At 47.1% G+C, this 22,713-nt stretch overlaps 1 protein-coding gene across 3 annotated transcripts in view; it reads right to left on the reverse strand.

The window, feature by feature from the left end:
* CASS4 (Cas scaffold protein family member 4) overlaps nt 1-22,713 on the reverse strand; it is a 49,073-nt gene that overhangs the window by 9,184 nt on the left and 17,176 nt on the right. For all 3 annotated transcript variants that reach the window (XM_037741359.1, XM_017536583.2, XM_017536584.2), the window contains exons 2-4: nt 11,691-12,113; nt 4,845-4,946; nt 380-460 (exon numbers count right to left, since the gene is read on the reverse strand). In XM_037741359.1, the coding sequence (XP_037597287.1) occupies nt 380-460; nt 4,845-4,946; nt 11,691-12,113 (606 nt within the window). The remainder of the gene's footprint in view (nt 1-379; nt 461-4,844; nt 4,947-11,690; nt 12,114-22,713) is intronic.

Raw genomic sequence — 22,713 nt, forward strand, 5'->3', positions numbered from 1 at the left:
GCATTCTAATTTTTGACCAAGCTAATAATATATTTTTAAAATTTTTGTATTTTAGTAGAGACAGAGTTTCACCATGTTGGCCAGGCTGGTCTTAAACTCCTAACCTCAAGTGATCTGCCCACCTCAGCCTCTCAAAGTGCTGAGATTACAGGTGCTCACCACCACACCTGGCCAATATTTGTATTTTTATAGAGATGGGGTTTCACCATGTTGGCCAGGCTGGTCTCGAACTCCTGACCTCAGGTGATCCACTTGCCTCAGCCTCCCAAAGTGTTGGGATTACAGGCTTGAGCCACCATACCTGGCTCCAAGCTAATAACATTTCTGAGAGGATTTTTGTTGCTCGTAACACTGCACCTTAGCACCTCTTTGCACTTACACTTGCTTGGCCGGCTGGGGGATGGAGTCCCGCCTTCTTGAGGCTGGCTGGTATGTCGTATAACTGCGGCTTCTCTGGCTCCTGGGAAAGACCGCAAATGCAGACAACTTGAATGTTTCTTTCCTAATGGCTACACATCACAAACTCTCCCAATACGAGTGTTTTTTCCAAAGGAAGACACAAAGTCCTGAAGACATTTTGGTGCTCTTGATTATGGTACTAACGGTGGAAATCTAGGTGAGGGGTCCCCCACCTTCCTTGTTTAGGGCAGTACAGGGGATGTTATAGTCCCAAGTTTTTCCTGTAACAGGGTATATACATTAAACAATGGACTTTATGCTTTAAAAAGAGACTTCTCAACCAAAGGTGGAGGGGGGGACAACAGAGAATCAACTGCAGTTGCCTAAGTTAAAAAGGGTAGTTTGTCTTCTTTGAGTTAGTCCCCCTCCCTTTTGTTTGAGACAGTCTTGCTCTGTCACCCAGGCTTGAGTGCAGTGGTGCAATCTCGGCTCACTGCAACCTCCACCTCCCAGGTTCAAGTGATTCTCCTGCCTCAGTCTCCCGAGTAGCTGGGATTATAGGCACGCACCACCACACCCAGCTAATTTTTTGTATTTTTAGTAGAAATGGGGTTTCACTATGTTGGCCAGTTTGGTCTCGAACTCCTGACCTCAAGTGATCTGCCCCTTTGGCTTCCCAAAGTGCTGGGATTACTGGTGTGAGCCACCACACCTCTGCACCCAGCCGAGTTCATCTTAAAATTAAGTCAGAGGATAAATGAGATTGAGACCTAATATGTCTGTTTTCTTTTTTTGTTTTTCTCAGTAGAAATTTTCCTGTGTTTATCAGTCATAATTATTCAGCAAATATTTAAGGCGTCCTACTAATGACCATTTTATTGCTCTCGTGATGTGCCGGATGACACTTCACATCACGAGAGTAATAAAAACAGGGTGTGAGTGACTCATTTAATAAACGTGTGTCTTACCAAGGTCCTAAGTGCCAGGCACTGTGCTGCTTTTTTTTTTTTTGAGATGGGGTCTCACTCTGCTGGAGTGCAATGGCGTGATCTCGGCTCACCGCAACCTCCGCCTCCAGGGTTCAGGCAATTCTCCTGCCTCAGCCTCCTGAGCAGCTGGGATTACAGGCACGCGTCACCATGCCCAGCTGATTTTTGTATTTTTAGTAGAGACAGGGTTTCTCCATGTTGGTCAGGCTGGTCTTGAACTCCTGACCTCGTGATCCACCCCCCTCGGCCTCCCAAAGTGCTGGGATTACAGGCTTGAGCCACCACGCCCAGCTGGCACTGTGCTTCTTAGAAATCTGATTGTCAGGCCGGGTGCAGTGGCTCACACCTGTAATCCTAGCACTTTGGGAGGCCGAGGCGGGTGGATCATGAGGTCAGGAGATTGAGACCATCCTGGCCACGGTGAAACCCTGTCTCTATTAAAAAAAATACAAAAAACTAGCAGGGTGTGGTGGCGCACGCCTGTAGTCCCAGCTACTCAGGATGCTGAGGCAGGGGAATCGCTTTAATCCAGGAGATGGAGGTTGCAGTGAGTGGAGATTGTGCCCCTGCACTCCAGCCTGGTGAAAGACCAAGACTCTGCCTCAAAAAAAAAAAAATCTGATTGTCACTACCCTGCTCAAACTCCTTCAGTGGCTTGAGATATATCTATATGATATTATACATGTAATGCGTACAATAATTTAAAAACATATATTACGATACAAAAAACAGGTGACAAATTCCAAAGCAAGGCAAGAGAGCACCAAAACAGGTTTTTCAAAGAAAGAGAGAAACAGCTGGATGTTGGAAGGGGCTTCTTTAGAGAGAGTTGGGCTGTGAGTCTCCTGAGGGTTCTCTTCAGCTGGAAATGGGGTGGGGTGCAGCGGGGGTTGCCTTTCACTCCCCAAAAGCAAACCGTCAGGTGCTCCCATGGGATCATTCAATGACTTGACTTATGTCCCCTGAGCTTGGGATTACAGTGGATGGGGGCTGACTCTTGCTTGGGAAAGGTGAATAGAGAGAGGCGGAGGACAAAATGCAGAGTGGCACCATTCTGTGATGGCCAGTTCTCAGGCCAGGACCCGGGAGGAGAGCAAAGCACTTGACTTGGGCACAGCATTAAGAGGGCATCAAAAAACTTGGTCACCAAGGTAAATACTATTTTAAATGCAATATTTAAGAAAATCATAATGCAGAAAAATCATGGTGAACAACAGGTCAGACTTTTACATAAAGACACATCTAGTGGGGCTGGGATTAGAACAAGGGGAGTGAAGTGAGTCGTACAAGTGTGTTTTCATTGATAACTTTTGCGCCCATGGCAAGTGCCTGTGCTCCTGGAGTCTATCAGGGCAAAGGGGGTTTGTGTGTTTGTCATGGACCAGGCATGGATCACACGAGCTGGAGCAAGAGCCAGGGAGGAATGGCTCAGGGACTCTCAGGAGGGTGTGGCTGGAGATGACCTGCCTGCCCCAGAGCTAAGGGAGGAGCCACCAGCCAGAGGAGATGCATTTGACCACCTGGAGGGACTTCCGGATAAAGATGCTCAGCAAGGAGGTGAGGGGTAGGAAGTGTGGTCAGAGGACATGGCACTTACAGGAATGCCCGGGAGAGAAAGAATCCACTTGCCCCACTGGCCACTGCTTCAGCACCCCACCAACAGAACCGGGGCCTTTCTCCCGCACACCCCTCTCCCTGCCTGCCTCTTGAGGCCCTACAGGAGTCTGAGACCACCCAGTGAGTGAGAAGGGATAGAAACCTGCGATGGTGAACCAGCAGAGAGCCCAGACAATTCCTGGAGCAAGCAGGTCAAGCCGGGCAGCGGGAGCTTTGGCTTTAAATTAACTAGAAAGTTGGATTATTGCCTGGACAAGTAAATTACTCAACTGAGCCTGGGGAGGCTAAAGTGACATTTAAAAAATTTTTTTAATTTTTATTTTTTTTCAGACAGAATCTTGTTCTGTCACCCAGGCTGGAGTGCAGTGGTACGATCTTGGCTCATTGCAACCTCCACTTCCCAGGTTCAAGAGATTCTCCTGCCTCAGCCTCCCTAGTAGCTGGAACTACAGGCATGCACCACCATGCCCAGCTAGTTTTTGTATTTTTAGTAGAGACGGAGGTTTCGCCATGTTGGCCAGGCTGGTCTTGAACTCCTGACCTCAGGTGATCCTCTTGCCTTGGCCTCCCAAAGTGCTGGGATTACAGGAGCTGCCGTGCCCAGCCTAAAATGACTTGTTACCCATGAGTGACCAAGAAGTCACAGAGCCTGCTTGGAATTTTATTTAGGCTGGAACTGTGGTTCTCAAGCCTGGCTTGCATAGGAGAATCACCTGAGAGCTTTTAAACATCCTGCTGTGTGGGCCCCACCTAGACCTGATTCAACAGTCTCTGGGGTTGGGGCACAGGCACCAGGATGGCCAATGGTCTCAGATGCTTTCGCATACAAGGGAAGTTAGGAGCTACTGATCTGGGCAGGGACGATGCCACCGCAGAGCAGTTTCTTCTGGGCTAAGAAAGAAGCGAAGCTATTTTTTGATCACATGAAGCATGTCTTACAAATTTAATGTTCCACTTACATACAAGCAAGTTAAAAAAGAAACAACTAAAATTTCTTCCCCCAGAGATAATCAATGTTGAGATAATCAGTGATAATCCATGTTGAGACTGTGGTGCACGTCCTTCAAAATATTATTTTTTAAAAAATGTGTGTGTAGGCCGGGCGAGGTGGCTCACGCCTGTAATCCCAGCACTTTGGGAGGCCAAGGTGGGCAGATCACGAGGTCAAAAGATCGAGACCATCCTGGCCAACATGGTGAAACCCCATCTCTACTAAAAAGATACAAAAATTAGCTGGGCATGGTGGCACACACCTGTGGTCTCAGCTACTCAGGAGGCTGAGGCAGAAGAATCGCTTGAACCCAGGAGGCAGAGGTTGCAGTAAGCCAAGATTGCGCCACTGCACGCCAGCCTGGCAACAGAGCAAGACTATGTCTTAAAAAAAATAAGTGTGTGTATATGTGTATGTACACACACATATATTAAATATCTATTATAAATGATGGCTGGGTGCAGTGGCTTACACCTGTAATCCCAGCACTTTGGGAGGCTGAGATGGGAGGACGGCTTGAGGCTAGGAGTTCGAGACTAGCCTGGTTAACATAGCAAGACTCCATCTCAAAGAGAAAAAGAAAAAATCCATTCTAAATGAAAAGTAAAAATTTCAAAATATTCAGAACTCAAGTAGTCATAATGTTTTCCAGAGCAGGCCTGGGCTCCAAGGGTAAAAAGGAGTTTGTAAAGTTGGCCTCTGAGTGGTGATGTGTATTCCAGAGACTGAGAGGACTGAGCCCCTGGCCTCCCATGGCAATGCTGAAATGCATTGTGGGCATGATGCCAAGAACCCCAGACTCTGGGCGCAGAGGTCTGGGTGGTGCGGGGTCCCTGAACAAGGCTCACCTTCAGGGCCCCAAGGCCCCGGTGCTGGGTAGGCACATCATACACCTGGGAAGGCAGAGTTGGCAGCGAGGTTCGGGCAGGTCTGGGAAGCGTGAAGATGGCCTTGGAGAGAAAGGAGGAGAGCAGAGGGAAAGGAAATGTCACTCTGAGGATCACAATCGGGTTCAAAGTCATCTCTCCAAAAGCAGAGACAGCTGGGTGGGCACGCTGAGGGTGTCACCCGGCACCCCTGATGCAGGCTTTTCACTCTCAAGACTGAGAATAGCAGGGTGCAGGTGGGAGGCTCCTGGTGGAGGCAGCCTGCCTCACGGGGGACCCAGGTGCCCTACGTCTGCCTCACCTGGGAAGTTCACCGGAAGCAGGTTAACATGCAGATGCCTGGGCCCACGCCGGTTGGATGGAGTCTCTGGGTATTGAGGGGGGCCTGGGAACCGGCGCTGTTAAAAAGCTTACCAGGTGATTCTAATGTTCTCTAGGGACCAGGAGGCTGTGACTCTGATACTGGGTTATTCATCTGCATTCATCTAGCTAGGCTGAGGCTGCCGACGTGCACGCGACAGGCAGAGGGACTGTACGGATGAAAGGTAGGGACTAACAAGGTGTGGGAGGAAACTGAGGCTGGGAGCTGCCTCAGGACTCGCCACCTGGGCTGAGACAGGGACACAGGAGGTGAGCAGATGAACTGCAGCTGGCGGCTTTTCCTGGCAGCAGTGGGAGGCGGAAGAGGACCTGGCCATGTGAAAGTGATGGAGAGGGGTGAGGGAGAGGAGGGGGAGACGGGGTGGGAAAGGTTAACAGGGAGCAGTCAGTTAAGGAGTTTGCATTTTGTCCTACAAAGGGTGGGATTGAGAATCTGATTTATATTTGATTGAGCGCACTTGGCCAGTTATTGCTCAAGCCATTTTGGGAAACGTGGTCTCAGCCATGGAGCCTGGGTCTGTGCATAGGAACTTCAGATTCAACTTAATCCTTTAGAGCTCAATGTTGTCGGCTCAGTGGTGGGTACCACACTGATTGCCACAGAGAAGCTTCTGAACCCAGCCAGGGTCCGAGTCACCTAAAAAACTTTAAAAGAATACAGCTGCTGGCCAGGCACGGTGTCTCACACCTGTAATCCCAGCACTTTGGGAGGACGAGGCCGGTGGATCACGAGGTCAAGACATCAAGACCATCCTGGCCAACATGGTGAAACCCCGTCACTACTAAAAATACAAAAAAATTAGCTGGATGTGGTGGTACGTGCCTGTAGTCCCAGCTACTCAGGAGGCTGAGGCAGGAGAATTGCTTGAACCCGGGAGGCGGAGGTTGTAGTGAGCCGAGATCCCGCCACTGCACTCTAGCCTGGTGACAGAGCGAGACTCTGTCTCAAAAAAAAAAAAAAAAAAAAAAACAGACTACAGCTGCCAAGGCTCCCATTCAGACCTCCTGAACTAGAACATCTCTAGGAGGGGCCGAGGAATGGGCAATTTCCTCTAGAGTAGAGGATGCTGTCTGCCGGCGGCTTAACGCCTAAGAGGGAAATGAGGTCTGAGCACACCAAGGACACAGGCTGGGAAGCAACACGGGACCCGGAAGAGAGGACAGGGTGACGCTCTGGAGTCTTGGACAGGGAGAATGTATTTCTCACTGGGGTCCCAAGGAGCTGTCGTTGAGTAGGGGGCTTTCCAAGTAGGCTCAGGGGCTGGTTAGGGTTTCAATATTCGCAGTGGAGAGGTGGGGAAGGGAAATGCAGGTGGAGGGGCAGTTTCTGAGGACTGGGTCAGGGTCCCTCCACCCATCACGGTGTCCCCAGGACGCAGTACTGGGGATGGCATGTGGTACGTGCCAGGTTTATCTGTTGGTTTTTGGTGAACGGATGTGCACAGCTTGGATGGTAAACATTAGCACACAGTGTAAAAATCTGCCCCGTCGGCCGGGCGCGGTGGCTCAAGCCTGTAATCCCAGCACTTTGGGAGGCCGAGGCGGGTGGATCACGAGGTCAAGAGATCGAGACCATCGTGGTCAACATGGTGAAACCCCGTCTCTACTAAAAATACAAAAAATTAGCTGGGCATGGTGGCGCATGTCTGTAGTCCCAGCTACTCAGGAGGCTGAGGCAGGAGAATTGCCTGAACCCAGGAGGCGGAGGTTGCGGTGAGCCGAGATCGCGCCATTGCACTCCAGCCTGGGTAACAAGAGCGAAACTCCGTCTCAAAAAAAAAAAAAAAAAAAAAAAAAAATCTGCCCCACCATTCATCTGGCTAGACTCAAGGATGCAGATAAAGCAGCTGCAATGCAAACAGAATGAACATTTCTTCCAAGGACACGCTGCAGCTGTCACATGTCAAAACAGCCCCCTTCATTGAGTGATGACTGCTTTCTTACTCCCTGAGAAACTTCGTTCCCTAAAATCCTAGGCTCTCGAAACACAGCTCTCCAAAGTGCTATCAGTAAGAATGAAACATCCCACTCCTGCGTGTGGGATCTGAGTCATTGACGGAGAAGCAGCCTCGATCCCCAGGCCCTCATGTGGTACTTCGGACAGGGGTTTCCGGGCCCAGCACTCCCCTCTATCTCCGCTTCGTGGTTCCCAAGAAGAGGGCGGCCACGTCCAGCCTGCATGCTGCCCTGTTGTGCACAGAGCCTATCAAAGCACACCTTGGCTTAGATTTCACCTAAACCCCACCTTTCCCCATCTCATCATTACGCTGCCTTTTCCTGTTTGCAAGCTGCCCCATGGTTCCTCTGCTCTGCGATCTTCCTCTCTACATTTAATGAATTAATTTTGTTCTCAGTGGTCTCAGGCTGATTGGTCTAGGTGGACAAGCCCGTCAGTGGTTTCTCATTACATTTTGAATGAAATGAAATCCAAGTTTTGTTTTTTTTTTTTTTTTTTTTTTTTTAAGGAGTTCTTGTTTTTTTTTTTTTTTTTTTTTTTTTTTTGGAGACAGTCTTGCTCTGCCACCCAGGCTGGAGTGTAATGGCGCCATCTTGGCTCACTGCAACCTCTGCCTCCCAGGTTCAAGTGATTCTCCTGCCTCAGGCTCCTGAGTAGCTTGGATTACAGGTGCCTGCCACCACATCCTGCTACTTTTTTTTATTTTTAATAGAGACGGAATTTCACCATGTTGGCCAGGATGGTTTTGAACTCCTGACCTCAAGTGATCCATCTGCCTCGGCCTCCCAACGTGCAAAGATTACAGGCATGAGCCACCGTGTCCGGCCAGAAATCCAAGCTTTTCACTGGCCCAGACAGGCTACGTAGCAGCCATGCCGAGGGACCCTGAGTGAGTGTCTCTGACCATTGGCTGTCATGTCTGTATCTCCTCCCTCCCAGCTCTCACTTATTTGAACACACCAAGCTTTCTCCTACCGCAGACCCTTTCCAAATGCTGTCCCAAGGCCCATTCTTCCCCTATGACTTCAGGCCCGTTTTATTCTGATGGCTGACTTTGGGGTCCGCTATGCCTATAAGAGCACCTCCGCAGAGCAAAGGGACTTTCCTGGGTCTGACATTTCAGATGGAAGGAAGCCAGCTCAAAAATGCCCAGTGCTTCTTGGAAAACGTAGGTCCAGTGTGGTGATCAGTTAAGGAACATGTTTAAGAAATGCGGTTTCCAAAGGTTTAGGGAGACAGAAGGAAATTCCAGTTTAGGAACTAGTGGGTCCAAGAGCAATTTCACCAGGAAATCTGGCCCTTTTCTCTTGAAATACCAAAGAGGCCCTTCTGAATATAAACTGAAATCAAATATGTTCTTTATGTGTGTGGTTTTTTAAAATTAGGCCAGCACATTATATTAAGGAAGTTGGAATAAAAAGTAAAACAAAGCTCCAGATAGTGGCTACCCTGGTGCGGAAGTGAGAGAGAGAAGGCACTGGGGGCTCCTGGTCTGCTAGCTTTGTTGTTTCTAGGTCTGGATATAAGTTAGAGCTGTTACGTAGCATCTGTAGGTGAGATTTCAATAAAGTGTTCATTGGAAAGGATGATGTCAGCCACAGAGTCAGGTGCAGGAAGATCAAGGAATAAGGGCTCTGTTTTGGGGGTGATGGAAGTCATGCTTCATCAGCTGTGTGACTCTGCATGAGCAATTTCACCTCCCTGGGAATTGATGTCCTCATCTGTAAAATGAAGACTTGTTCTAATCTAAAGATACACAGAGAGCTCGACCAGCTATAGAGATGTCTGATTCTGACACATAGATACCTCTCTTAGGACAGCTTAAGAAAAATGACATATTTCCACGTTGACGAATGTTAATTTTGGGCCACTCTTAGCGTACAGACTGTCAACACAGATTTTAAAAACAGTCCATGAAATGACTGGCAAAGGCTGTGTTCCAAGCCTGTGAAGTCGCCATGGGCAAACAGTTCTAACTGTTGCGTGTGCCCGCAGTCCCAGCTACTCAGGAGGCTGAGGCAGGAGGACCCCTTGAAGCCAGGAAGCGGAGGTTGCAGTAAGCCGAGATCACGCCACTGCATTCTAGCCTGGGCGACAAGAACAAAACTCCGTCTCAAAAAACAAAAATATTTTTAAATTTCTTGCCTGCTTTGTGCTTGGGGTCTCTTAGCAAGAGATGTGGTCTGTGACTTACAAGCCAGGAATGCCATCTCACTTGGCTTCTGGGACAGCTAGAAGAACTTGAAGAGCAGTTAACAATCAGTTAAGGATTTTCTGATCCACAGAAAAGGCAGGCATCTCCTCCCTGCCCCTGTTGTCTAGCCATTAGCCCTGAGGCTAAAACTGCCCAGAAACTACATTTCAAGTGGAAGAGGCTGTTGATAGACCAGGCAACTCTGAGCCACTAGTTTGGTGGCTCATGCCTGTAATCCCAGCACTTTGGGTGGCCGAGGTGGGCGGATCACCTGAGGTCAGGAGTTTGAGACGAGCCTGGGCAACATGGCAAAACCCTTCTCTACTAAAAATACAAAAAAAAAAAAAAAAAAAAATTAGCCGGGCCTGGTGGCAGGAGCCTGTAATGCCAGCTACTTGGGAGGCTGAGGCATCAGAATCTCTTGAACCCAGGAGGCAGAGGTTGCAGTGCCTACACTCCAGCCTGGGTGACAGAGCGAGACTCTGGGTTAAAAAGAAAAAAAAAAAGGCAAATAAATAGGGAAGGAAGGGAGCAAACATGTAACTTACAGGTGGGGCAGACATGGAGGGAGCTTAAGGAAGGGAAACAGGGCAGGAAACTCCCCCGGGTGTTTTACTGTGGCCACCTCAAGAACCCGGGTCAGTGGTTAAAGGGGCCCCCCTGAATTTCCTTGTGGTTTCTGTTGTTAGCCACAGCCTGCACAAGCAAGGGCTCAAATTGTTGATGCACTTAACATTAAGGACAGATCTCATTGCTAATGCCCGGATCCGTTTTCAAAGTTAAATTTCAAAGTTAAAGTAAACTCATCTTTCCTTTCACCCGGATGTCAATCTAGCAGTTGACAGTGGACCCCACGTTTCTGAAACCATATGTTGTGTATGGTCAATTTTGTTCACGCAACTGATATTTACTGAGCACCTTGCAGGAGGCTGGCACTGTATTGAGTGGCATGAGGAGGGGGGAGATGCCAGCCTTTTCTGTGGATCAGAAAATCCTTAACTGATTGTTACTGCTCTTCAGGTGTCCTCTGGTTAACAGAGAACATTGCATCTGTTTTTCTTTCACGGAGAGGAAGGAATTGCTATTGATTTTTTTGTTTTTCCTTTTCATGGCTTTGGAAGAAATTCAAACTAACTTCAGCTAATGTCATTTGTTCTTAGAAGAAACCTCACCAAAGCCCTGCTCTGAGTCAGCTGCTCGGACAGCAGCTGAGCATGCCAGGCCTAGACTGGGGCCAGTTGTTACAGAAAAGAGAGTTAGGGTCCACCTCGTTGACTACTTCAGAACGTTCCACCAGTTTCCTGCTGGTGTTTGTAGGGACGTCTGTGCATGGCAGCTGTTCTTTTTAACAACTGTCTGGTTCTATGTCTTGTAGCCCAGGGAGTTCAAATATGCAAAGTATTCAAAATCTTCTGAGAAATCAACCCTTTCCTGTTTGAAGACAACTTTGGAAGTTGATATGGAGAAGGCCTGAATGCCGAGGGGCCCATTCCTGGGGCCCCCACAGCAGCACATGCTTCGGGGAGAGTGGCCTTTCCCTGCACACAGACCTTGCCAAGATCTCTGCCAGAGCTGTGGCTGGGTGGGATGTGTCATGGAGCTGAAAGCAAAGCACCTGATGGCTGGAAGTACCTGCAGCGACTCAGGCCTGTGCACATCTTCTCTGTACCTCATGAAGGCCAGGGCTTTGGGGGAAACAGTGAATTATTTTTCTCCTTCTTTCCTTTAATTATTTTCCTTATTAAAAAAGAAGTTTTCATTCTGCATTTGTTTTATTATTTCTAAAGACAGGGTCCTGGTCAGTCACCCAGGCTGGAGTGCAGGGAGACGCCATAGTAATAGTTCTCTGCAGCTTCAATCTCCTGGGCTCAGAGGTTCCTCTTGCCACAGCCTCCTGAGTAGATGGGGCTATAGGTGCCTGCCACCACGCCTAATTATTTGCTTCTTCTTATTATTATTATCAGAGATGAGTTCTCACTATGTTGCCCCAGCTAGTCTCAAACTCCTAGGCTCAAACGATCCTCCTGCCTTGGCGTCCCAAAGTGCTGGGATTACAGGAATGAGCCACTGAGCCTGGCCCATTTCACATTTAATGAATGCTCTTTTTCCTCTGTTTTTTAAAAATGGATGCTTTAGGCCAGGCATGGTGGCTCCAGCAATCTGGGCTCCCATTTTGCGCATTTGATCTGAAGGACACCCATGACTCAAGGCGTGGTTAGGACCTGGGTGTTTCCACAACCCTCAACCCATGTCTAGTTGTTGGAAATGTGCATACCTGTTTTGGAAAGCTGAGAGTCTTTTCACAGATGATTCTGGCGCTGGTGGGAGGGTCAGGGAATTCGTAGACTTGCGCAGCGGGGGGCTGGGGCCCCTCCACCCAACTCCTCATCTGCTCATAAACAGGGCCTGGAGTGGGAGGGCGGGGTAGAGTGGGCACCTGATAGGTTTCCTCTGAGCTGGCAGGAGTTTCTTCCAGGCCTCTCAGGAATGGGGGGCGTAGCCTATCTGCAGCGACCTCCGTGAGGATTTGGAGGCGGTTGGCAGGGGCCAGACCTTGTCTCCCATGGAGCAAACACTTCCACCAGCCCTCGCTTTCTGGCACCTGTTGCTCCAGAATGGTCAGGATGTCCCCTCTGCTGAAAGCCAGCTCGTCGGAGCAGTCAGGGCAGTTGTCATAAAGTGCCCTGGCCAGGAGTGCCTGGGAGTAGAGGGGGAAGAGAATTTGCTGTTAGCACCATGGCCAGTGACCGTTACACCAATCCCACTCACTTAGAAAGCTTAATGCAGATTCATAATGCCCTTTCATTTCATTTCTTCCACCCCAGAGGCTCTTGCCCCTGCTCTTTGCCTGATTTGTTCCTTCACATCCTTGGGCTCGAACTGAAATGTCACATCCTCAGGGCAGACTTACCTGTACCATGAGACAAGTTTGTGTGATCCTAATATGGTTTTATGGCTCTGTTTTGTTTCTGTTTTTGGGACAGCGTCTCACTCTGTTGCCCAGGCGGGAGTGCAGTGGTGAAATCTTGGCTCACTGCAGTCTCAACCTCCCAAGCTCAGGCAATCCTCCCACCCCAGCCTCCCAAGTAGCTGGGACTACACACGCATGCCACCACACCGGGCTGAAGTCTGTATTTTTTATAGAGAAGGGGTTTTGCCATTGCCCAGGCTGGTTTCCAACTGGATGGCCCTGTTTTAATTTGTGAAAACCATGACCCTTGTACTTATGTAGTTCAGTGAGCACACGGTTGGGTAGAAATTCCTACCTGTGTACCTTTGAGCAAATTAGCTACTCTATTTGATCTTCAGTTTCCTCATCTGTAAAATGGTAATAATAGTAATACCTACCTCATGGGGTTACTGTGAGAATTAAATGGGTGGATATATATACACATACTATATATGATGGGTTGATATATATATGTACACCATATATGTATCTGTTATATATATTTCAATCTATTATATATTGTGTATACATATGCGTATCTCTCTTTCTGTCAAGTATAGGTGCCTGGCATTTAGTAAGTGCTTGGTACAGGCAGCTGTGACTGTTATTACTATTAGGTTGCTTTTTGTCTGGTGTTTGCTATTTTCCTTCTGAACTGGATTGGCAGTTCCGTGACTGCTGGGCCCACATCTCACTTGGCTATTGTGTCCCCAGTGTCAGGCCCAGGCCCAGGTACATAGAAGATGCTCAGTCAATGTTCATTAATAAGTGAATGACAAGGGGCTGGGCCTAGTGGTTCACGCCTGTAATCCCAGCACTTTGGGAGGCTGAGGAGGGGAGATCACTTGAGGTCAAGAGTTCAAGACCAGCCTGGCCAAAATGGCGACACCCCATCTCTACTAAAAATATAAAAATTAGCTGGGCATAGTGTTGCATGCCTGTAGTCCCAGCTACTTAACAGACTGAAGCAAGAAAATCACTTGAACTCTGGAGGCGGAAGTTGCAATGAGCTGAGATCAAGCCACTGCACTCTAGCCTGGGCAACAGAGTGAGACCCCATCTCAAAAAAANAAAAAAAAAAAAAAAAAGAAAGAAAGAAGAAAGAACGAAAGAACGAAAGAAAGAAAGAAAGAAAGAAAGAAGAAAAACAAAACCTAGTGAATGACAAGAGACTCGGGGGTCAGTAACCTGTCCGTAGTCACACAGCCAGGATCAAACCCAGTTTCCTAATTCTCCCACCCATGCTGCTTCAGTAAGTCACACAGTTCTAAAAAGCATCCCCTTACCATGGCAGTGATGGCCAACCCCCTCCTTAATTGAACTTTCCACTGAAATTACATGAAGGCAACTTGTTACCTTAGGTTTTAAAGTTATCACTTTCACCTCCTTTTTATATCAATATATGTTCACTTTCAGAAAAATAGAGAAATGAAAGAAGAAATAAAAATTATCCATAATCCCACCACTCAGAGATAACAATTCACACTGTTTTTGGTATTTATCCTTCCATTTGTTTTTTTTTTAATTTTTCTAAATAAATTTAATTACACCTTTTACACCCAATAACCCCTGTTGATACAGTTCTTAAATAAAGCAAAAGTGACTAACTCTCCCATTATGTTTCTTGAAAATTATTGTGCTTCTTGCATAATATTTCTTTTCTGTTACAAAAATGGAATTGGAAGACCAATGCTGATAAATACCATCTTACCCAGACAAGCAGGTCTGTGTGGATGTGGGGAAACACTACTACTGGTCTATCTAAAAAGCAGAGGTAGAATCAGATCCTCCAAGCAGCCAAGGAGACACTGAACACGCCCCACAAAACCTAATACAGCTGAGATCCTAGGAGATCATGAACAAGTTCTGTAAATAAAACCTTTTGTTCTTTCTACAAAATAAAAGTTCACTAAAGAAAAAGTAAAAATAATAATAACCAAACAGAAGAAAACCAAAGTGCCGCAATGTCACCACCACAGGCAAGTGCTGTTAATCCTTTGGTTTTTGATCTTTCTAGATCTTTTCTTCTGCCTATTTGTTCACATACACATCTAGAGTCATCATTATATTTTAAAACCTAATGGCATAATATGACACACACTTTTATAATCTGCCTTTTTTTCCCACTTAAAAATAAATTGTGAACATCTTTCCATGTCAATAAACGTTTTTCTTCAGTATTCTTTAAAACAGTGACACGGTTTTCCATTGTATGGATGAAACATAATTTTTCTTCTTAGTTTTCGACATTCTAGCTAATTGCAGGTGTTAGCTATTGCAAACAATGCTGAAATGATCATCTTTATAGCTAATATTGGGAACTCCCCTTATTCATTTCCATGGATAAATTCTTCAGTGGGAAGTTGGCAGGTGGAAACCATTAGGGCTCTGGATGCTGTCACGTTGCCCTCCAGCAAAGCTTCAATCAATTCACACCTCCGCCCACTGTGAATGAGGCTGCACAGCTCCTTGTACCCTCATCTACCCTGTGCATTACTTCTGTGTTGGGTGATGTATTTGTTTAAAAAACTTTGTCAAGGAAACTTGAAATGTTTTCTAGCACATTCTTGGCAGCACCCAGACCACTCAAAACTACAGAATCAGCTGCAGCCCTCAAGTCGCTGTGGGGATAACCTGCAGGCAACTCGGGGAATGTGTCACCTGCCTGCTGTCCCCCACTTTTTACTCATTTTTTTAAAAGAGAAAAGGTCCCAAAAGGAGTTAGGGCCGTGTGTAGTGTGAGAGGCATTCCTGCCTGCAGAGATTCCTCTCTTCTCCATGGTGAAGCAGAAATCCTCAAGTGAAAGGGAAGATGTGAAGCTATCATTTGTCTGAGCCCAGTGAGTGTGTGAGATTACACTGAGAAGCAGAGAGCTGAGCTGCAGTTCACGGACTCTGACCGCACTTCCTGGAGTCAGGCACCCCACGGGGTGTCTTCCTGGGTCAGCCAATTGTTCCTTCACAAATTCAGCAAACATTTATGGAATGTTTATGACATATGGCACTGCTGTCCTCCTCGAGTTTTCAAGGGACATGAATTTTGATCATGCCACTCCTCTATCACCCTTCAGTGGCTCCCTACTGCCTTTTGGATGAAGCCCAGACTGCCCAAATCTTCAAGGCCCTGTGTGATTTTGCCCCTTTCCACGCTTCTAGCCTCATAGGTATCACTTCCTCATTGGCCCCTGGGACGCCACCCTTTCTGAGGGCTTGAGTCCATCACACATGCTATTCTCTCTACCCCAAAGCATTTAGTAGCTTTCCACCCAGTGAAATCCCACACATGCTTCCAGACTCATCTGAAATGTCACTTCCTTAGAAAAAGGGCCCCTGACACCCTCTAGACCAAACTAGTTCTCCCCATACTTCTGCTCAACACCTTTGCACATCAGTACCTATCACATTAGGGTTCAACTCATCTAGGATCTGTCTCCCCACAAGAACGTAAGCTCTGGGAGAGTGAGGGCCACACCCTCTTCGCTCTGGACTGCATCCCACAGTCCAGCACAGGGTACGGGATATTTGGCTACTTGTTGAATTAGTGAATGAAAGTGAGGTGTGACGTAACGCCCCCAATTTCAAGTCTTTAGGAGCTAAAAAGTCATAAACACCAAGATGAGCACTCTTATTTCTGTATGGAGTAGGGTAAGAGGGAAGCTTTCTGTGACCTTCTGCCCACGCTTTTGGATAACCTTCAGGAAGAATGACCACCAGCATATCCAGAAGATAAACCTCAAGGCATAACTAGTCTGCACATGGAATCATTATCCCTTGAATATGTTGGGAATGGGTTTCACAAGAATGTGGGGGCTGAGCTTGGAGAATCCAGCAGTGATGAAGTATTTAAGGGAATAGAGTTTTGGAGTCTTGTAAAGAGTATTGATTAAAGGTCAAAACTTAGGCCGGGGATGATGGCACATGACTGGAATCCCAGTACTTTGGGAGGCGGAGGCATGCGGATGAATTGAAGCCAGCAGTTCTGGGCTAGCCTGACCAACGCAGTGAAACCCTGTTTCTACCAAAAGATACAAAAATTGTCCAGCATGGTGGCGCATGCCTATAGTCCCAGCTCCTGGGGAGGCTGAGGTGGGAGGATGGCTTGAGCTCAGGAGGTGGAGGTTGCAGTGAGCTGAGATTTCGCCACTGCACTATAGCCTGGGTGACGGAGTGAGACCCTCAAAACAAAAAAACAAAACAAAAAAAACTTATGAAAGTTACATGCTACTTTGTAGATTGTTTTCCAGTTAAATAGGCAAATAATTGCTGTTCAGTAAAAAACAATAATCTGAAAGGTTATGGTTTATTACCTTGTAGGACTTAAATCAGTTTCATATTTAGCCTTGCAATCACACTCTAATATTCCTTAATTAAATTGTCTATACCTACGTAGCGCCTCAATGATCTCTTTTTTAAAAAAATACATTCAGGTTGGACAAGTATCCTCAATGATCTTCGACTTAGTTTTAACATTTCATTGATTCCCTATTAATCCATCAAAATTGATTAAAATCTTTGACATGAGTTCATTTTATATTTGCATGGGAGTCATAATTTTGCCTTTTTGAAAATTGTACTTTAACCATCCACATTGGGGGGAAAAAAAGGAAAATAAAAGCCTGTAATGAAATACATTACGGTATATTTCATTGTAATTCCCATGAAATACATTTAAATCAATCTTTAAAAACCCACCATCTGAAATGTGCTTGCATTTGTCTAGAAATAAGATAGCGCGTATCTTTAGACAGAGCAGTTGTTAAAATATGGCAGCTGCTCTGAAGATTGGATGCAGCTTAGCCGGTGGATTTCCCTATGGTGAAAACAAGGGCTTTTTCCAGAGAACAATGGGGTTTTTGTGAGCATCCACCCCACTGGGCACCCACAGCTGTCCAAGATGGACAGCAGCAGTTTTATTCTTGATAAATGATTTATTTTGTAATTTTGGCCTGCTGTCTTCAGGACAGCAGACCACATCTTCAAAGGATATAAACTTCCAGCAAAGGAGAACTCTAAATGTGCTGCGATACTGTGATTCCCTTCTGTAAGAACGAAAAACTGTATGGCATTTCATTACAATTGACAGGGGGTGTCTCTAGACAGCTCATGCAATCAATTAATTATGTCTCAGGGTTTCGGTAGCAAAGACCATCCATGTTAATGTTACAATAGAAAAATGAAATGCATGTGGAAAGTCTCTTGGGGAATTCATTCCCTGAAATGGAGGGAAAACAGGGAATTATACTGAATGAGAACCTGTTTTATGTTGGATACACTGAAGTCATTATATCACTTATTTCTCTGAAATCTCAGAGGCAGACTTTCTTATCCCCATTTTACAGATGAGAGAACGGAGGGTCAGAGAGATCAAATGACTTGTCCAAGGTCACCTGAACTCTAACTTGTTCCTCACATCCATTGTTTCACCTTACAACCGACTCTCCAGACACCAGCGAGAATATTTTATTTTATATACATAAATTGGGTCCTGTTCTTATCTTATTTTAAAAACCCCTAATTGCTGAGAACTGCATTCCGAGCAAAAGGTCACCTTCCTAATGTGGCTTCGAGGCAGGATCAGCCTCCCAGTTCGCAGCTCTCTCCTCGTTCCTTTCCCTCCAGTCACATTGTTTTCTTACTTTTCTCAGATCCCCCGAGCTTGCTTCCACCTCAGACCTTCCCTTTGCTGTTCGTTCTGCCCAAACCCTCTTCTGCCAGATCCTCCTCCTCTGGGTCTCAGCTCGAGTCACCCCTTTGCAGAGGCTGCCCTTGACCGCCCCACTTACAGCTGGGCTCAGGCCCTTGTGGTCAGGCTGGCATGCAGGCAGCACTGGACATTGCAATCACAGCAGGAAGCACTCATTGTGCACCCGCGTTCCTGGCACTGCACTGAGCTCTTTGTGAATAACAGCTGGAAGCAGTTGACAGGCCACTGCAAAGGAATCCAGTAACCATCGCAATGGTTGCTCAGGTCACTCACAAGATACTCCTTAATAGGGTGTTAATTTGGAAACATTTGTGTAGAAATTTAAGAGGTGAAGGAGGACGTATGTTCACATTTTTGTGCCTTGTGGGTACACAGGCAGTTAGATTCTGGGTACCATGGAAGAAATGTTCTTAAATGATTTCCAAAAAGGACATTTCCCTAAAATGCCCATCTTCACACAATAGCTGGAAGAAGGAGAAGGAAAATGAATACACATTTGGAAGGAAGAATGAGAGGTGGATAGGGATACAAAGGTGAAGAACAAAGATTCACTGCCCTCATGGTGATGATAACCTCAGTGCAGAGACCTTGACACATCTGGCAGATGCAATGTGCTAATCTAAACTTGAGCAGCTGAGGATAGAGTGGTCTTAGCTGCACTTGGAGAAATCTGGGGAGCGATTCATTCATTCATTCACCGAGACTGTACTGAGCATCAGCTATATGCCGGGGGCTCTGCTGGAGGTATCATGGTAAGCACAACTGTTTCTGATCTCATGCCATGTACATTCTAGTGGAGGAGACAAATTCTAATCAAATTATCACAGAAGGAAACACAGGGTTTCCACCTCTCATGAGTGGGATAGAAAGAAAATACAAGAAGTTATGAGAAATAAAATACAGGAAGTTATGAGAAATAACATACCGGAAGTTATGACAAATTCTAAGTGCAGTTGGGAAGTAGTGATGGGTGAGGGCTTAGGGAAAGTTTGCCTGAGAAAGTGGCCATGGAAGCTTCCATCTGGGGGTGAAAAGGAGTTAGTCAGATAAAGGGGTGGGGAGAGAGAGCATTCAGGCAGAGGAAGAGGAATCTGTGGAGGCCGGAGTGTGTGGGTGAGGGGGTGTGTGCGAGTGAGTGAGTGCCTGTGGGGGAGGGCGTGGAAAGTTGGAGGAACTGAAAAATGATCAGGCCGCCTGGAGAGAGATCAACAGAGGCCCTGGCTCCTCATTTCCATAGCGGCTGCTGTTTATATGTGGTTACTAGGTGGAAGACCAAGTGCATTGAGCAAGCGGAAACCAGAGAGGCGAATCAAAGCCAATTGTCCCGTCCATCTGGGAGATGCCTGTGATTTGGATGAGGGCGGAGGCTGGATTTCGTTAGTTTTGGGGAGGAGCTGATGAAGGGCTGGATGCAACTTGAGGTGAGCCTTGGAAGAAGAGCAGGAGCATAGTTGCAGAGAAGAGAGGGACACATTGCTGAATGGGCCAGGGAAAGTCAGAAGCAGAGAGGGAACTGACCTGCACATTTTCATCATCCACGGTGGCATATGGGCCACCAGCAGCCATGGCCGCTCTAGGCAGGAGCAGCTTAGATGAGCTGGGAGAGAAGCAGCTGCTGCAGCCTCAGTTATGCTGCTTTATCGTCCCTGTTCCTAGGATGGAAATCCCCTGTCTAGGCTGGGGTGGACACAGCTCCTGGGTGACTGTGCCCACGTGGACTCGCCCACATGCACAGCTTGCTTCTCTGCTTTACCTTCCACTTTCTTTCTCCTTAGTTTACTCAAAAGAACAAAGCTTCAGAAACTCAGAGGGTCAGGGCTGGGGGGCAGGCGGGGGTACACTGATTGCTCTGTTGGCCTCATTTTAGTGCTTCGTGGTGCCCAAGACTAGGAGAGATTAATGACCTGCCTGAGGTCACGCAGCAGCCGGTGGTAGAGCGGGGAGTCGAACTCGCGTCTATCTGACTGAAGCCTGCTATCGCCCATCCTCTGCACAGCCTTCCCAAGTCCAAGTCTGCTTCCAACTCTCATCTGCTGACTCTTACTTCCAAATGTGTGCAAATCCGGAAGAGCTACTTTAAAGACAGCTATCAGCAGGAGCAGCAAACTCAAACAATTATAGGAGCTGGGCAAGAAATACATATGAGTGAGGCAGGCGGGGCGTAAGACATTTGGGTGTGGGGGAGGCTGTGGCATGTTCAGACAGATCTTAAAATATCACTGCTCTGGCCCAGTGAAGCGCTCTGCTGCTGAGTTCAGCCCATTGCTGGGGCCTTAAAGTCCCCACCCAGATTTCCTTTGCAAACTGAAAGTTAATAGCCAGGGGGCCAGAGTGTTTCTTCCCAATGCAGGGCAATTTTTACCCCAAAGCCCCGGCTAAGTGTCAAGACTGCGTCTAAGCTGCCCCATGGTTTGAGGCTCTCTCTCCTCCGTCCAGCTCCTTCTCTCTTTCCCATCACAGGGGTCAGAGCAACATCGTGGCCCCATCCTGCTTCCTCCTTGTTTTATCTTTCACAGCCCAGCCCCCACCAAACTCTTATGCTCCTAAAATTAAAATGGTAGTAACTACGAGATAGGAAAGTAGAGATCATGAGATGGTTTCCATCCAAGTAACCGAGAATATCATTCTCTCTTTGGGAAGGTAAATCGTACCATGGGGTCACCAGTCCGTAGTGGGAGGTGGTAAATCAAGAAGTTCCCCCACATAAGTGGTGGAGATGTAACTGTGGGAGAAGCCGGGGCAGTAAGTGATGCCTAGGCCCCTGATCCACACAGAGATATAGATCCCCCAGGTCAATAAGAAGGTCATTTTTCTTCCACTAAAATCCTTCTTTGAAAAACGTCCATGTTTAGCATTTCAGTTTCCTTCTCACAGATTCCATGTCTTATTTCCAAGAATTCTTAATATTCAAGCAAACTGACGGAATGCTTCCTACTTCCCCTTTGAGGGCCATGAGGGAATGGTTAGTTATAGAGAAACCACATTTTAAAAAATGCATATGCTATAAATATCACAGATCTTTTGATAAATGGGAAATGTGAATCCCTGAAGTTCATGAAGGATTCCCATGGATGTAGGAGCTGTTATGTTGCAATCAGTGACATATCTTGCTTTGTATTTTTATGAGGTAGCTGAGCCCAGACTCCACATCAGGAGTGAGTGCAGAATGGAGAAAGCGCTCTTTGATCATCTTTAAAGTCAACAGTCTCGCCTCGAATGTACTTGGAAGTATTTCATTTCATGTAAATTCAAATATGGGATAGGAAAGATTAAAGCAGAGAGAATGTTGTTATCTCTTGGCTTGTGTTTACTTTCCATCCTTTTAAAAGGACATTATGTTAAAAAAAAAAAAAAGTTTCCAAGGACATAAGAAAAATCCCCTCACCACCTCCATTTTTCCCACCCACATTCTTCAAAAAGGGAAGACAGAGGAGGAAGGACAACCTGAGGAAGAATCAAACTACCTACAGACACTTTTGGGAGGGATTTCTGGTGGGTGACAACATTGTGTGAGGTCACCTCCAGAAGGATGAGAGAGGGGTAATTCTTTTTTTTTTAGAGACAGGGTCTTGCTATGTTGTCCAGGCTGGAATGCAGTAGCTATTCACAGGCATCATCTGGTGCACTGCAGCCTTAAACATCTTGCCTCACGGGTAGCTGGGACTACAGGCCCATGTCACCGTGCCTAGCTGAAGGAGTTACAGCAAAGATTATCTGGAAAGGGTCCTCACTTTGCAAACCCCACAAAACAATACAGACGTGTCACACGCTGTGTATGTCAGCTAGCGTTATTTTCCTATAACTCATCAAACAAGGGGAGAAGCTGGCTGGGAGTGGTGGCTCTCGCCTGTAACCCCAGCACTTTGGGAGGCTGAGGTAGTCAGATCACTTTGAACTCAGGAGTTTGAGACCAACCTGGGCAACATGGTGAAATCCCATCTCTATAAAAAATATAATGAGACTTCAGGTTTTCTAATTCTGGAAGGCCCTCCAGAGGTGTATGTGCGGTTCATGAGGGTCGCCATGCTGTCCACGTGTGCCTGCTGATGTAGAGCCGGTGGAGCAGCTGGGCTCAGCGCTGAGGTTTCGCCCTGGCTACAACGACCCCATGTCAGGGTCCGGAGCAACTGTGGCCATTGACCTGACCATCTTTTTGCTGTCTGTTGTCACTATCATCATCTGCTTCACCTGCTCCTGCTGCTGCCTGTACAAGACGTGCTGCCGACCATGTCCGGTTGTCACCACCACCACGTCGACCACTGTGGTGCACGCCCCTTACCCTCAGCCTTCAAGTGTGCTGCCCAGCTACCCTGGACCAAGCTACCAGGGCTACCACGCCATGCCCCCTCAGCCAGGGATGCCAGCATCACCCTACTCAATGCAGTACCCACTGCCTTACCCAGCCCAGCCAATGGGCCCACACTGGAAGCATTCCCCTTGAAATCTGGCACTAGGCAAGGATGCCCTCTCTCACCACTCCTATTCAATATAGTACTAGAAGTTCTAGCCAGAGCAATCAGGCAAGAAAAAGAAATAAAGGGTATTCAAATAGGAAAGGAGGAAGTCAAATTGTCTCTATTTGCAGACGACATGATTGTATATCTAGAAGACTCCATCATCTCAGCCCAAAATCTCCTGAAACTG

Source organism: Cebus imitator, unplaced genomic scaffold (genome assembly GCF_001604975.1).
Source record: "Cebus imitator isolate Cc_AM_T3 unplaced genomic scaffold, Cebus_imitator-1.0 Scaffold99, whole genome shotgun sequence".
NCBI classification, from domain to species: Eukaryota; Metazoa; Chordata; class Mammalia; order Primates; family Cebidae; genus Cebus; species Cebus imitator.